This window comes from Sardina pilchardus, chromosome 20 (genome assembly GCF_963854185.1).
Source record: "Sardina pilchardus chromosome 20, fSarPil1.1, whole genome shotgun sequence".
Taxonomy (NCBI): Eukaryota; Metazoa; Chordata; class Actinopteri; order Clupeiformes; family Clupeidae; genus Sardina; species Sardina pilchardus.
The window spans coordinates 3,925,740-3,942,467 of record NC_085013.1 but is presented as its reverse complement, the minus strand read 5'-3'; the positions used below and the strand labels follow the sequence as shown (position 1 = coordinate 3,942,467).

The 16,728-nt window shown below is 43.3% G+C and overlaps 2 protein-coding genes across 10 annotated transcripts in view; one reads left to right on the top strand and one right to left on the bottom strand.

Annotated features, from left to right (window-relative positions):
• evla (Enah/Vasp-like a) overlaps nt 1–16,728 on the top strand; it is a 103,176-nt gene that overhangs the window by 32,731 nt on the left and 53,717 nt on the right. For 5 of the 8 annotated variants that reach the window (XM_062522868.1, XM_062522867.1, XM_062522871.1 and 2 more), the window contains 9 exons: nt 1–1,045; nt 3,453–3,721; nt 4,752–4,867; nt 5,126–5,165; nt 5,267–5,324; nt 5,866–5,926; nt 6,659–6,719; nt 6,987–7,044; nt 7,779–8,891. The exon at nt 1–1,045 is cut by the window's left edge and continues 59 nt beyond it. In XM_062522868.1, coding sequence (XP_062378852.1) covers nt 1–1,045; nt 3,453–3,721; nt 4,752–4,867; nt 5,126–5,165; nt 5,267–5,324; nt 5,866–5,926; nt 6,659–6,719; nt 6,987–7,044; nt 7,779–7,816 — 1,746 coding nt within the window. In that variant the 3' untranslated portion in view covers nt 7,817–8,891. Of the gene's footprint in view, nt 1,046–3,452; nt 3,722–4,751; nt 4,868–5,125; nt 5,166–5,266; nt 5,325–5,865; nt 5,927–6,658; nt 6,720–6,986; nt 7,045–7,778; nt 8,892–16,728 lie in introns of those variants that run through there. The other 3 variants (XR_009936516.1, XM_062522870.1, XM_062522874.1) reach the window with 3 other exon arrangements.
• Nucleotides 9,553–16,723, bottom strand: degs2 (delta(4)-desaturase, sphingolipid 2). 2 transcript variants are annotated; one of them, XM_062522880.1, is made up of 3 exons: nt 15,921–16,723; nt 12,218–12,960; nt 9,553–10,897 (listed from the first exon to the last, which is right to left on the bottom strand). In XM_062522880.1, the coding sequence occupies exons 2-3, from the start codon at nt 12,932–12,934 to the stop codon at nt 10,754–10,756; spliced, it is 861 nt and encodes a 286-aa protein (XP_062378864.1). In that variant the 5' UTR covers nt 12,935–12,960; nt 15,921–16,723; the 3' UTR covers nt 9,553–10,753. The 2 variants fall into 2 exon arrangements, with proteins under 2 accessions (XP_062378864.1, XP_062378862.1); XM_062522878.1 differs by lacking the exon at nt 15,921–16,723 and adding an exon at nt 15,803–15,913 and having other exon boundaries at nt 9,555–10,897.

Below are 16,728 nucleotides of genomic sequence, written 5' to 3'. Positions count from 1 at the left end.
GAGCCTGTCGATTACAGGCAGTACCGGGCCAACACCCTCCCCCCGGCCTACATCCGGGCCGCCTCCGCCTCCCACTCCCCGCCTTCCTCCTGCTCCTCCTCGGGCTCCTCTCATGAGCGGGACGGTGGCGGCGGAGGAGCCGGAGGTGGAGGAGGCGGAGGCGGGGGCGGGGGGGGGAGCGCCTGTCACGCGTGCGACTCGCCCCAGCGGAAGGCCCAGCAGCAGCTCTCGCAGCTCTCCACCTCGCTGGCCTCGGCCTTCATGCCCGTGCAGCCGGCCGTCACCACCCAGGGCCGCAAGGTGCGCCAGATCCCCCTGTCCCCGCCGGCCATGCGCCACCACATGGCCCCCCCGCCTCAGCAGCAGCAGCAGCAGGCCGAGTCCATCCCGTACCCCCACCCGCTGCCCCCCAAGCACGGCACCTGGTCGGCGGCGTCGTCGGCCGCCGCCATGCACATGTTCGCCACGCTGCCCGCGTCCTCCTCCCCGCCCGTGGCCGGCATGCCGGGCATCAAGCAGGTGTGCCCGCAGCCCGTGCTCCCCGTGGCGCTGCCCCTGCCGCCGCTCAACAACAGCGGCAGCAACGGGCGCGGCGGCGGCAAGGGCGCCCCCTCGCCCCACGACGCCCACCAGCACATCAACGGGGCGCCCGAGGAGTACTACCACACCCAGCACCACCCACACCCACACCACCACCAAACACCTCCGCCGCCCCTCCAACCGCCGGCCCCCATGCCCCCTCAGCTCTCCTACGCCCCCTGCTGCGAGGGGGTCCCCCTGCCCCCCGTGAGCGCTCAGCTGCCCCCTCAGGTCCCAGCCCACCCGTCCCAGTTCCCCTCTCCCTCTGCATTCCTCCAGCAACAACAACAGCAGCAGCAACACCACCTCCAGCAGCAGCAACAGCAGCAACAGCAGCAGCAGCAGCACATGTATCCGGGGTTGCCCCCCTACAACACCACCTCTCCCCCCTCTTATACCCTCCTCGAGGGGGCCGCTCCCAAGACGACACCCTCTCCTGTCTTTCAGGCTCCCCCACCTCTTATGAGTAAGTACCAGAGGAGCTGAAGAGGGAAAGGGGGCTGTTGGATGACGACTCTCAACTTTGTACACAATAAACGTGTGTGTGTGTGTGTGTGTGTGTGTGTGTGTGTGTGTGTGTGTGTCAGTTATCGGTACCCATTCCTAGTTGTTAGGATAGGTTAGGGTCACATGATGGGGCAAGCACTGACTTACTGTACAGGTGCTGCGTCAGTGATTTCACTACCTGTGGCTAATTAGGTTTGATTGGGCATCTGTCCCAGGTCCTTGGCACACGACTGGTTCGGAAAAGTGGCCTGTGTTGCCCGCGTGTGCGTTTTGCCTGTTGCAAGTCCGGCAAACTTGGACCCGTCTCATTTTCGTTAATTATCTCATTTTCGTTGATTTTACACCACCTCACAACAAACCGAACTCAGCCTCAGATTAGGACCCAACGCTTGCGCTGTGCAGAAGATGTGTAGTGTACCTGGTCAGTGAGCCACAGGTAAGTGACCTCTCACTGGAGCTCTGCCAAAGCTGACACACACACACACACATTCACACTCACACACAGTAGGTCTTACTTACCACGTTTGTACACCACATAGGGCCCGTGGTGTGGATAAGTTGGATCATTGTTTTCAGGTTACGTTGCGGACCAAGGTCAGCTAATCATTATACCCTAGAAAAGATATCGCTTTAGTTAGATGCTGTGTCTCGGCCTCGGTAACGGTATGTGTTTAGATTCAACTTTATAGGTTACATTCAACTTAAATGTCATTGTGCAGAGTAGAAGTACAGAGACAACAAAATGCAGTTTGCAGAAATGCAACAGAAAAGTGCATTGTGATATAGACAGGTTATGCATAAACAGGACAGGATATATAGTGCAGTATAGACAGTAATATACAGTTGGTTTACAGAAGGTGGTTTACAGTAATACAGTATAAACTAGAAAAGCACTCAGAGAGCGCAGACCTCCGCCTGTATTGTTCTTCCTAGGTTGTCATACATTTGAACCTAAACTATTCAGGTCGCCACCACGTGGCCATACCATGCCATTACACCGCCAAGCGAACAACCTTAATGCCTCCTGGATCCAGACGGTAATACGAATCACTCCCAAAATGTAATCGTTTCTTCCTTGGGTCATTTCAGAACTTCCCTGAAAATTTAATCGAAATCCATCCATTTTTTTTTAATCTTTCTAACAAACAGACAAACACAAAAAGACAGACAAACAAACAAACAAACCCCAATGCAAACATAATCTATTTGGCAGAGGTAATTAAATATGTGTAACCTCATAAGAGCAGACTATAAATATGGTTATGTACTGTAGTACATGTACAGATATGTGCAGTGTAGCAGCAGTAACATTATAAGTTAGTAGTAAGAGTAGTAAGAATGATGCGTAGATAGAGATATATGCAGTGTAATTAACAGAGTGTGTGTGTGTGTGAGCACACACATACTTGGGGTTTGTGTTGGGGGTTGGTGGCTTGGGATATGTTTGTTTGGCAACAGTCCCCCCTAACGACACCTCAGCACAAAGCCCGTCTCTGTCTGTCCAGTGTAACAGGCCCAGTGACATGCTACACATACATACAGGCTGCAGCTCGCCTTCCGCCTACACCAAAGGAACTCGTCTGACTGACAATGCAGTCCTTATATGTGCCAAGTGCACACTCTCACTCTCACAGTCTCAGTCACACACTCTCACACTCACACACATTCACACTCAGTCAAACACACCTGCCCCCTTGTGCGTGTCACACCTTTGACTGGTTAACCGAGTGCGCGCGAGTCTCGTAACTACGATGGGAAACCTGCCCTGAAATTGCTGACGAGTCTGCGTTGCTTCGCACTATAAAGGGAACGAGGGGGGGAATCAATAGGGCTCAGTTGGGCTAGGGTTGCTTTCGCCTGCAGATTTTAGCTTCCCAGATCAGGTTTCCAGTCGATGCAACACTCCTGAGGCGCTAACCTGGCATCTCAGCACTGCCTATTGCGGCAGAGCAGCAAGACACCTAAAATTTAGAGCTGCAAGACATGTAGAGCAGCAAGACGCCTAAAATGTATTTGTTTTTCGTGTGCTTTTCAGCTACATTTGTGGACACAGCAGATTTGTCCCTGTCACAATGCTGTGGATTTATGTGTTACTGTGAATAACACAGAGACACACACACACAGCCAGACGAGCTAGACATGTATGGCTGACCCAGTCGGTATCTAAGTCAGTAACGTTATATAAATCCCCTGCAGGTCGTAACACTAACCTGTCATCTTACCTCTGACATCTATAGAACTTTTGAATGTCTCTCTCTCTCTCTCCCTTCTCCCTCTCTCTCTCTCTCTCCCTCCCTCTCTCTCTCTGTCTCTTTCCTCTCTCCCTCTCTCGCTCTCTCTCCCCTCCCTCTCTCTCTTTGCTGCAGGTCCTCCACTCCCCCCTGGGCACCCTGCCATGCAGCACCAGTCCTCGATGGCCGCGCCTGTTTTGCCCCCCCCTGCCCCAGCCCTAGCCCCAGCCCCGGCTCCCATGGCACCCCCACCACCACCGGGGCCCCCACCGCCAATTGCGGGCGCTCCCCCCACACCCCCTCCGCTGCCGGCTAGTGGAGGTCCGGGGGGCCAAAGCAAGGAGGCCCCCCCAGCTGGGCTGGCGGCAGCCCTGGCAGGAGCCAAGCTGCGCAAAGTGCAGAGGGTCAGTCAAGCCTCGTCACACACACACACACACACACACACACACACACACACACACATACACACACACACACACACACACACACACACACACACACACACACACACACTCACACCATAAGACTTCATAACAAGTTATGATAATCATAATACAAATCATAATAAACATGGGGCCTTCATTTTCATGCCATGCAAAGTGTAACCTCAGTCTATGAGCAAAGTTCTTGTGCATGAACTAAAGCCATGAAGTGGCATCTAAGCCACCATTGTCTGTCCTTAGCAAATATATTTTGGGTTATTAAGCGAGCTTTAGTTAGACTTCAGAGAGCAGAGCGTAGCGCTCTATAGTCTTTGCTTAACACTTTGCCTGCCATTGTCAGTCTGTAATTTACTGGTGGTAGATAGTTTAGTTAAGTCTGCTGAAGCTCAGTAAGACATGTTGCATGTTGAGTAACTCACAGACAGCATTAATACAGGCAAGACAGGTGTGGCTGGCATTTGCATGATGGGCGGCCTCAAGTTTGCGTAAGCCGTCTGCTTTTCAGGACTGGAAGGTGGAGCTGCCAGATTCTATAGTCCTACAGCTTTGAGAGTTTTTTGTTGTTGTTGTTGTGAAACAAAAATTTTGCATTGTATCAAAATAAGAGAAATATGACAATAATCTGCACACAATTAATCTCTGAGGACAATTCAGGTTGCCCTGCTTAGTTGGGAAGGTATTTTTCCCCAAAGGTTTGAATGCATGTTGTGCAGTTTCAGGTTACATCCTTAGATATTTGACTATAACTAAATTCACAGCATTGACTGTAAAATTATTGTGAATTTGCCTCTTTATGCTAATACTGACAGTCATGCTTTTATTGTAAACATTACGCAGCGATGTCTTGAATCAAGTTGTATTAGAGTATTTTTCACTCATTATTTTCCTGATCATTGTGAATGAACGGCTCGGTCTTACTTCATGTCATGTCAGCTGTGTGACTGTGTTTTCCTGATGGCGTACTAATGCCCTGTGTCGTCCGCATGGGCAGTCGGAGGAGGCGTCAGGGCCGGCGGGGGTCAAGAACGATGGCAACCGGTCGAGTGGCGGCAGTGGAGGCAGTGGAGAGGGACTCATGCAGGAGATGAATGCCATATTGGCACGAAGGTACATTATTACGATCCATTATTTCTCTCTCTTTGTAACACAGTCATCTCTATAGCCTTCTAAATGGCATAGATATAAACCTGTTGTACAAGAGTAAAGAGTAAATTTAGATTTTAGATTATGATTTCAGTCATCATGATGAACATAGTGAAAGGATGGAAAAAAAATGTGTTCACTGCACATCAAGTCAGGGTGCATGTGTCTTAATATATTCAGAAAAAAATTGTAGTGAGTGATTTTGATTTCTTTTTTTTACAGGAGGAAAGCTTCGGAGAAACCTGATGAGGACGGCCAGAAGGTGTGTTTCCTTCTCTGTTGTTTGATGTTAGTGTTAATGTACTGCAATTAACGTTTGTTTGTTTGTTGGTGTTATATTCATGTTCTTATCTTGCCTTCCAGGAAGAGACAAATGGCTCCTCACCCATCACACGAGGTTCTTCTCAACAAAACTCAACAGGTTTCTGGGCAGATTCAATGCGGAGATGATAGACATTATAGTATCAGCAATATCATAATTAAAACAGTAGTCATTGAGTAATTAGTTCAGTCATTTAAAAAACATTTAGTTAAAATGATTTGAATTGATATGGAAAAAGTGACTGTTGTGAATGATGCACTCTTAAAACAAATGTGTTGTAAACAACACAGACTGTGAGAGATGTGTTAAAAACGACGCAAGTTGTTTTCAATGCAAGTTGTGTTATTTTTACCACATACTGTTTACACTCTGGAGACGAATTACAAAAGAAATGTGTTGGAAACAACACCAATTGTGTTGTCCCTATCTGATCATTGAGATGTGTTAAAAACAACACAAATTGAAAAAACACATTAGTTTTAAGAGTGTGGATTCCTCATAATAATAACATTAGTGTGTAGATGGATTAGGTTGGGGATGTATTGATGTGTGGCCCTCCTTGAATTTACTTTTTCAGCTGAATGCATTCAATTCTCCGAGAATTTATCCATCCTCTGACAATGATTCGACTGTCTTTCAGACCCTGTTAAAAAGCCATGGGACCGAGCCAACTCAACAGACAAATCTTCAGCTGTATCAAGGTAGGAGACTTGCGGTCTTGTATCTCCCAGACCTCTGCATGCAGTACATCTGTCATACAGACATATATACAGGGGCAGGCAGGCTTACATACAGACACAATGAAATAGGGTCTCATAGCAACTAAGGTAAGGTGAGCTGATAAGACACCCAAACATCCAATATTGATTCAGTGCTGGTGAAGCAATTGCTTGGAACCAGTTGCTATGGCTAAATGGATAGCTCGCTGCTTTGAGCGTTCAACAAAGGCCTATGATCACAGAAGCGCAGGTATGCAAAAGGTATGCCAGGGAAAAACTGGGCTCTTTTCATACACCCGTGTGGACATTGGGAAATGATTAATGATCCAAATGATTTGTGTAATATCTAGAGTAGGATTCAAATGATGAGCAAGATAAAGGTGTTCCCATATTGTCCCAGGTATCCCACATGAGAAAAAACTGAACAAGATATAGTTGCTCTCATTTTGTCCCTGGTAGCGCATATGTGGAAAAACTGAATAAGATAACGTTTTCATACTGTCCCTGGTAGCGCACATGTGAAAAACTTAACAGGATAAAGTTGCTCTCATTCTGTCCCTGGTAGCGCACTTGTGAAAAAAAGTATTCTTCATTGACCTATTTTTTGCTTACTTCCTTTGTTTCACACTTGGTTGCATTTGGTTGATTCTGAGGCAGTCTAACCTCCTCCAGAGTTCCTTTGTTATCTTGATGAACCTTTCCTTACCTACACAGGGTGAAACCTGTTGGTACCAGCAGCGATGGAGACGCAACAGAATATGACAGAATGAAGCAGGTATTGCTCTAACCTTGTTAGTGTGTGTGTGTGTGTGTGTGTGTGTGTGTGTGTGTGTGCGTGCGCACATTTGTGTGTCTGTGTGTGTGTGTGTGTGTGTGTGTGTACACTTATTTAAATGGTTCCTTTGAAGGAGACACATAATTTTGGATAATTAAGTATTAAGCGTCACTCCAATAGTTTGTTGTTTCCCAATGAGTCTTCTGTAAATAATAAGCGACGCTCCAATTGTTTATTGTGTCCAATTGAGTCTTCCTGTCTCTACAGGAGATTTTGGAGGAAGTGGTCCGTGAATTGCATAAGGTGAAAGATGAGATTATTGATGGTAAGTTTGAGTCATTGATACTGAGTCATGATTAACAGGCAAAAAAACCATTGTGTAACAGTCTATAAATAAACAACACAGAGAATGTACAGTACAAAGATAAGATGAACAATATCTCTCCAAGTCAATAACTAGTATAATTGCTTTTATGCTGATACAGTATATTTAACATGTTTTAGAATAGAAAAGGCCCTTTTGCATTCACCATGTGTTTTACCTCTTAGTATCAAATATTCATATGATTATTAAAAGCATAAACCATATACAGGCTTGCCATCTATTTATAGTTGTGTAGGACTCCCTTATTGTTCAGTGACTAAATGTAGGGTTGACATGGTTGGCTTATTATATCAACATTGGTTATCTGTAGACCTATCAATATGACAGATAGGGAACTGTTGAAATAAGAGTTATCTGGCTGACAGTGTGATGAATGCATCTGTATTTTATCATAGAGAGGGCCTTGACAAATGTATTATAGAGCTTTTTGCACTAAACGCTGTAATACACAAGATGCTATTGAATCTGCAATGAGTGATATTTCATAATTCTTTTTTAAACCATATGGAACATCATTAAAAAGTAATATATTCATTGAATATGCATTTTAATTCCTAATTTGTTTGTCATGAGTTACCTAGTAATCTGAATAATATTTATTCAACCAATTGTTTTGCTATTATTGTGTCTGTTATAGTACTTTGTACACATTTGTCATATGGTCTCTCTTGCAGCCATAAGAAGAGAAGTAACCAGGCTGAGCTCGACATAATCCTCCCAGGATGTGACCACAGCGGACAGTTGGGGGAGAGGGAGAGGAAGAGGAAGAAAGAGTAAAAGAGAAAGAGAGAGAGAAAGTGTGTGTGAGAGAGAGAGAGAGAGAGAGAGAGAAAGAGAGCGAGAGAGAGAGAGAGAGAGAGAGAGAGAGAGAGAGAGAGAAAGAAAGAGTGAGAGTGAGTGGGGGATGGGGGTACTGAGTTTTTAGGGAATGTTTCCACATCTCTATCATGTCATGGGGAAGGTTGCCACGAAATGGTTGTGCCCAACAGTAGCATCTGCTAAGCAAAAAAAGCTGGAGAAAGTGACAAATAAGGCATAAAAAGAGAACGAAGAACAGGAAGACAAAAAAGTGAAGTGAGTTCAGCGAATGCATGAATGAATGAACGAATGAATGAATGAATGAATACATGGATGGATGAATACATGGATGGATGGATGGATGGTTTGGTGTAAAGAGAGGGATGAAAGGATGTTGGACACTCACACTGTATTTTCTATTTTCCTGTATTCAAAGATTCAGCCCAATGTGTGGCCTGCTGCCCATAGTCTGTCAAGTCTTACAGAAAAAAAACATATATGTATTAAATCTGGCAAAGCTATTTGTTTTCTAAGTTTTTATTGTTTCATTGTTTTATTTGACATAAATAAATATTACTGTTATAATAATTTTATTACAATTATAGATATAGAGAAAGTTGCACACCATCTATGTCAGCCTTTTATATTTTATATTAGGTTCTTTATTCTTTGGTTTTTGATAAGCACATGTAGGCCTCTGTCCTCAGCAGGGTTTTCTAAAGAGATTTTATTTTTCTTTGCCAACAGATGTATAAGATCACTGGAGATGTTTGTTTTTTTAAGTTTGAACTTGAATTGGTTGTGTGGACTGAACTGGTTACTTTTTTGGGACACTATGACCTTATGATGCATCAGTATGACCTTTTGATTTATATTATCTTTTTCAGTAAAGTTTGGCTGGAAAGATATGGTGAACGATCAGGCCTTTCAGTATATACTTTGAGTAGATTATTCCTTGTTTTAAATGTTGATAAATGGGTTTAAACATATCTGGCAGACTCTTCTGTTTTGTTGTGCATTTCTGCAAATATGCTGGGCATGTTCTTTGGAAAACAACTTCCCTCCAAATATAATCAGTGATAATAGAAGTTGAAGTTTCAGTGTTTGCATTACATACATTGCATTGTAGTATATGATGTGTTAATTTGGCAAGTGTCTCCGTGTTCAATTTGCATGTTTGTGTCTGTGGTTGACCAGCAACGTGTCCAAAATGGGAAGTGAATATAAATTGACGGTTACATATGTAAACACAGTTGTTTGAGTTTCAGATGATCGCCTCGGTCAGTAGTAGGCTAATGAACTAGAACCATCCCTAAATCAAGCATGACTTCTTTACAGTCTGTATGCTTTCATCGTAGCTCAGTGAACAAAAACACCATATTTCAGATAAGACAAAAGATGATGTACCAACAAATGTCATGCATCAATGACCATAGCATGGCACCCAAGGGAAATGTTATGAAATGGCCTGGAGTGAGTTACATTGAGCTGCAACTGCCATCTTTGGAAGGCTCTAGAACTTGCGGAACATGCAGTCACTGTCAATAGAATAGACAGAGCCACAAGAGAAAAACCAATACCTTCATTTGAAGCACAAGCAGAGAGAGAGACACACACTGAGGAAATGTTCCTTCGGCTTTGGCTTAATGAGTGTGACGTTCCTAAAGACCAGTTTATGAACACAGTTAACTCTCCATCAACAGGACAAACCATTTTGTAACAAGAAATCCACAAGAAAGACCTCATTAGAAATACATGATTTCTTGTTTATACATTCTTCTTTTTAATCAATTTTATAAACATTTATTTTCTTAATGTAAAAATCCTATTAAACAAACAGTGACATTTAAAATAGGTGCAAACAGACAATTATGTCAGTACAAGGTATATGGAGGGAAAACGCATTAGAGGAGCACTATAAATAATATTTTTTCTTGTCAAACATTATGCAAAGAAATATTCAAAAGAGTGTGACTGGACTTCTTTTTCTATAGCTCAGAGCATTATGCTCAGTCAGTCTTCATAAGCAAGAGTTAGCAGCACGCGGTAAACAGCTTTAATTCCAAATGGCATCCATTGCAACTTAATACGTTACAATGGACATTTTGTCTCCACAATCCTCTGTGTCTACTTAGCACTGTGAGTAAATAAACAAATCACTTGGAATTAGAATAACCTTCCAATATCTGAAAGTTCTGTCAAAATCAACCACTCTCCAAATCGAATGGATAAATAATTCAATATAGCAAAATGTTATTTACTTTCTTTTTTTTCTTAGACATTGAACTAACATGGATTAAGACCAGGCTTAATGCGTGTATGGGAAACCAGCCCAATGAATGAAGACATGGCTGAGTTTTAATGAATGAGAAAGTGAACCTCAAAACTGAGGTCAGATATTCAGGATAGGGACTCATTTCTCAAATGAATGGTGTTTCACTTGTTGAATAAAAATCATAATCTCATCCTTAGTCACATCACACATATCCTAACCGGTGATAACAAATGAAATGATTCAGTGGTCCAGAATGGTTTGCACCGCTTGATGGGACTTTAGTGGTATAGGTTAACAAAGCTCTGTACAGCTGTGCACTAGACTATCAAACTGTAGAATCCTGTAGGATTATCCTGAGAAACAAGACAAACAGGTTTGGGAAGCCAAATATGAAATCAAATGTCATTTTCCTCCTAGTTTAAAGGTGTGTTTGTGAAAAGGAGCGTCCCGAAACTCCCCCCCCCCCCCCCCTGAGCTGGAGCATTTGCTTAACCTCTATTGCGTGTGGGCAGGCGGTACAAGGAAAGCAACACAAACAGTTTTCACTATGTGATGCATGTCACTTGACTGGTGCCTTCATTCCTGTTTGACGAGCTTGTACTGACGCTTGATCCTGGCGTAGGGGCCGATGCTGTCGTCGAACACAAAGTCCCACAGCACGCGCACCCACGACGTGTGCTGGGGGAGACCGTCATAGTACTCCGCTGCAATCTTCTTCACCTGAACAGAAATGTCTGGTTAAACTCCAGGTCTAAAGTAGAGACATTACACCAAGACTCAGTGATTTTGGTCACAGGCAGCAGAGTAATATTGAGTGCATCTAAAGTGCTTTGAGCCTTGTCAGTAAGAAATCATGAAAGGGGAACAGTGTGATCCCTTTGGAGTGGGGAGCAGTCCTTGCAAGTATGAAAAACCATAAAGTTCTATCTGACGTTTCTACAGCAAAGGAATGACAGATGAATGTTCAGGTGAAGCATAGGCGACTCCCCTCAGGCATGTGTAGAGGGAGAGGCTGTGTGTTCACGGAGCGCTTATGTGTGGTTAATGTGTCACTCAGACTGCGCTTTCTATCAATATTTGTGGCTAAAAACTCAATCACAAAGCCCCCCGGAATCACATATCAGACCACAAAGCACAGAAACATCAAAGGTTTCACTGCAAAAAAGGGAAACATTCCTGCGAGTTTTGAAATATGATTAGCCGCCACGGGCTAAGGTCAGTCATAAAACAAAAAGCTAAATTGGGTCAATGAGTCCTCCACCCTGTTCAGCAGAGGTTGTATTGCTCCAGTTATCTTTTGTGAAGGTGTAACTATTGGCATTGACTTTGAAGATTTTGTGCTTAACAGAGCAGAGATCTGTAAATCTGATGGAAGATTATGTACAGTATCATGCAACATACTCAATTCATCATATTCCTCTTCTGGAACATGCCATCATACAGTTCACTTTTAAAAATAATATGTTAGAAACAACACACACTGTGTTGTCCCTATCTGGACACAGAGAAGTGTTAAAAAACAACGCAAGTTGTGCTATTTTCAACACATGTTGTGTAACAAATAACAAAAGCAATGTGTTGGAAGCAACACAAACTGTGTTGTACCTATTTGGACACAAGTTGTGTTGTTTTCAACACATTTGTTTTAAAAGTGCTCTTGTAGTTGTATCCATTGTAAAAAGAAATAACTGAGCATATACACCTATGGTTAAGTGACTGCAACCACAAGTATAAGTTAAGCCATGATGGGGATTCTTATCCCCACCCATCCATCAAGGCCTCTGAAGCAAGTCAGGTAACACACCTTATGAAACATCATGAGACGGCAGGCTCATAATTCACCTAGTCATAACTCACTATGTTAGACAGATTTATTATTTATAAGTTAAACAGAGCATGTAAAGGGGTGGTACACAGATCCTTCAGACCATTTAGTCTTTACTGCGTAATATTTCTCAAGAAACACATGGTCTTTTGTCAGATCTGAGGAGCGAAGAAAGAAATATCATGCCCGTCATCTTGAGGGAAGAGGCTACTCACCAGCGGAAGTTTACTGCCAGGGATGCTGGGGAAGTCGTGATGCTCCATATGGTAGCCCACATTGAAGGTGATAAGGTTGAGAGGGCCGTAGTAGGAGTACGTCTCATGGCCCTTCAGGAACATGTAGTGCTCCGCGATAAAGTGTCCAGAGATGGGGTGCAGACCCAAGCACAGGATAGTGCCTGCGATCAGGTAAACGATGGGCTTCAGTCCCCACAGGTAGTAAATTACGAAGTCCACCGCAAACTGAACGGTTGCGTTCAGCAACTCCAGTTGGGTGACTGGCTTAGGGTTCACCACCAGTGGACGCAGTGCATAGAACAAAGGCTGCAGGAAGAGCCAGAGGACTTTTCGTGCCGGAGTGCAGAAGAACCAGCCCTCCATCTCCGTGGGGATGTCCACGTCCAGACCGTCTCCGCCCAGGTAGCGGTGGTGGTCGACGTGGTACTTCTTAAAGGAGGCGGAGTAGGGCAGGCCGATGGGGAGGTTGGCGAACATGGCAAACCAGCGGTTCAGGCGTGCCTGCTTGTTACCGAAGGCCACGTTGTGGGAGATGTCATGGATGGCCAGTGTGAGCGAGTGGTTGATGCAGCCACCGAAGGCGTACGCCCAGAAAAATACCCATTTCCAGCTGAGATCATGCACCAGGTAACAGGCCAGAAGCTGTGTGAGGACCATACCCGATACCACCCATTTCAGCTGTGGATCATGGCCCATCAGAGACTTAATCTCTGGGTATTTAGCTGTCAATCAAACAGAAAAGGCAACACAATGAGATTCACATCATACAAGTTTAATCACATTCACCTTCCTTGTAATCACTGTGATTGTCAACAATCAGCAACAACATGCTCTTTTACCCATCAAGATCAACTGGTGAGTTATTTGACTTCTGTCACACAATGATGAGCAAACCTGATACTATCTCAGTATACAAATATGTATTTTTTTGGTCTGATGAGCACTAGTCTGAATTCTACAGTAGTTCATCAGAATTTGTGATCTTGCTCAGTTTAGGGTATAAAAGAAGCTTTGTATGTAATAGTCCTTTAATGGACTTTACGTTTCAACTACTCAGCATACAAAGTGGTACTGCAACATAATATACAGTAATTGAATCACCCGTTAATGCTTCAGCCCTTGGGAGAACGATATTCCTGGCAACAGCCCAGTGCAGTGTAATTAGAAGGAGTGTTGTTTTGCACCTGGTTATCTGTTTTTAACTATATTTGCCAGGATGAAAAAGTGGTTCTCAAGAGCATCATTAATATTCACAAAAAGTGACATCAATTGAAGTGACTGTTCAAAATGGATTTAGAGGACAACTCTTGCCATTTCATTTGGGCGTTTGGTTATTTGCATGGCACTAAAATGCAAATTTTTGCTCATTCCATGGGGGTGGCTCTATAGTCGCGCAGAGAGTTTGGGCATTTACCAATGAATATTCGTAAAACAAAACAAGGTTTTCCACCAGTGAGTGCTTCACAGGTTTTATGGAGCTCCAAATGTCGGTTTCAATCTTCCACTAAACCTCCCCCAGTGGGAGATGGTCTGAAGCCATTGTTTTTCCTTCTGCTTGGTTGCCTGTTCATTTGGTTTTCCCTCCCACTTTTCCATTAATTATTCAAAAGTGGCAATGCTGAAGTCCCGGTCTTTTCCCTGATAATACAGGTCACCTTGAGGAGCATTAGGAGACATTAGATTCAAGCACAGGCCATTTATAGCTGAGTGATTTGAGAGACTAGTCAGTTTTTCCCCTTATTGCCTTTTGATGTGACTTCATTTTCCAGAAGATAAGACACACCATCACATGTCCCTGTGGAATGACACCATGGCAACGTTGACACCTTGCCGTTGGAAATCCCTGTTCAGCAAATAGGCAGCAAGCTGATTCAAACATTTTGAGTTTGAGTTTAACTGTCTCTAGTCAAGAAAATATTTCCCAAAGATTTACAGCCGAAATGTTTTAAAACAGTTCAATCCATGTCTGGTTATCAAATAGAAGTGTTCACATGATCACTGGGTTAATGAATAACCATGTGTCATAAACGAAGGGAAATAACTGATCATTTATGACTCACCCTTTGCATATCAACATGGGTGGCATGAAGAACAATCATTCTATCTAAGCAACGATGAAACTATTATTTTCTCGGACATCTCTTTCTTTGCATTATGCAGATTTGCCTACAAATTCTATGACATTTTACAAGTGTAACCTACAAATGTAACCATCCCCTGTGACTAAGCGGACAGAGTGAGAAGCATAGGAGAGAGTGAGAAGCATAGTGGACAGGGTGAAAAGTCAAAAAGCATCATGACGCAATTTTATTGTTGTTTCGGCATCCCCAGTTTGAGTAAAATGGTTACTGATCTCACCCTTGAGCAACATTGAAATGCCAGGAAACAATTGCTTCTCTTGGTTGTGTGGCCTAAAAACATTACAACACACCATGGAGATGGTCACACCCTGTGTTCTACCAAGGATATACTGTAGCCCACCTGAGCTATTTGGCATGGTGATAATAACAACAGAAGCTATTTATATTTAAGGAGCCATGGGTTTGTACAACTCGCTGTGGTCTGAAATCCACAGAAGAATAATACTATGAAATGCTTTTGAGCTTAGACTGATACTTGTAAAAGGTAGAGATCTCACTGAAAGTACATTACTTCAAGTAACATTACTTCAAAATAATTTACGAGAAAGCCCGAACCAATTAAATTTGAGGTATTTTAAGGCCATAAAGGCATCTTTGAAAACAGTGGTCCTATGTCAGTCTCAGACAGAAATCTGTTTGTACCGTCCTGACCCTTTTACATGGTCAGTGTGGTGTGACTGCCATGCTATCCTCTGTCTGTGAGCCATTACTAACACCCTGACTGTGTCCTGTTACCATCAAGGCTATGGCTTTGTCAACTCCACCTGGTGGGAAATTTAGCCATTGTTCTCCCAACAAGGCAGTCTTTTGCGTGTGATCATCTTACATATTGCAGGATTTTCCGTGTCTATAGACAGAAGTAACAGGCTTGTTTGAAATTTTGACAGTAGGCCTATGTCACTTTTTCTTAAAGTTATAAGCTAGCCCCACAAATTGTGTAGCCTAATTGCATACAATTATAACTATGGAAACCAATAACAGGTTGGTCCATATGAGTCCAGTTTAACCAGTTAACCAAAGAAAAGGCAGCTAATATTTCAATGTTTGTCATGTCGTTAATAACATAATTTAAAGTGTATCTGGTAGCCAGTGTCAGGTCTAAATGAAAGTCAAACTCATAGGCTACTCTAACACCTAAGCAAACAACTAGGCTAAGTCTTAACTTGTCTTCCCTGTTCAAAGTTGCATGGACTAATGGGCTACAGGGAAACAGGTGCATCACAAGTTACATGCCTACAATAACAGAGTCGAACGCGCGTGTCTTTACGAGATAAAAAAGCTGAAAGCGTGCAGTCTGTAACATTTTCTAATTTTGACAAGACCACAACCCTTGAACGATGCCACGTTTTGAAAGACAAATATGCTATACTTTATAGCCAAACAAACGTTTTCATTGAAGAGGCTATAGCCTACAGTTTCTTACCTAGAATTTCTTTTCTTCGTGAAGTATGAGGCTGTTCATTATAAACCCATTCAAAGTCCCAGCGCCCGCTTGCTTTCCCCATTTCGGCACTCGGCTGCGGTGTGCGTGAGTAGCTTACCTTACGAAAGTTGTCTTCTTCAGGATGACACACCCTCAGGCAGGCAGGTGACAGAGCCACTCCCAGAGTGAGATGGCGTGGTCCGGTCAAACAACTCTGAAGGCTAAACTGTAGTCACAGCATGGTGTCCGACTAGGCTATGTAAACAAGATGCCTAGGTTACCTAAAGTAAAATATAGGCTATTCAGTATCAGTAGGCTATTGATCGTGGTATTTATAGCCTATTCAGAAACGCTTATTTAGTCTATTACAAGCAGGCAGTATGTTGCTTGTAATAGCCTGATTCTCGATTGTCAATTCTCATCTGGCATCTTTATCCATAACAAGTCTAAATGAAACCTTTAGCCTAATAAAATATCCAAATAAGATTAAGTTTGTGTCTATGTGAGTTAGGCTATTTGCCTGAGTTTAGCCCTTTTTAACGAACAGCATCATACAACCATTTAAGTAGCCTAGGCCTTATGACAAACCTTTGCTATTTGCTGCTCTAAAATGAGAGGTGAATCTTCCTGGATGAAAAAAAAAACATGAGCGTCTCTAATGGAGTTCTGCTGAACTGAACAGTCGGGAACGGAACCAGCCAATCATCACACGGTAGGCCTACAAGAAAATACCTGTACAAATGTCATAATAAACCTAGCCTATATGTTCTCTCTGCAAAGAGGGTTCAAGATCAGTTGTTGTGAGTGTATGATGATTGGGCGCTTTCAGTTTAGAGAGGATGAACTGATTGAGTTTTTCTCACGCTCGAATGTGTGCGCCATAGACAATCTCGCGAGAATATGTAAGCAGGCCATAGTGTCGACGG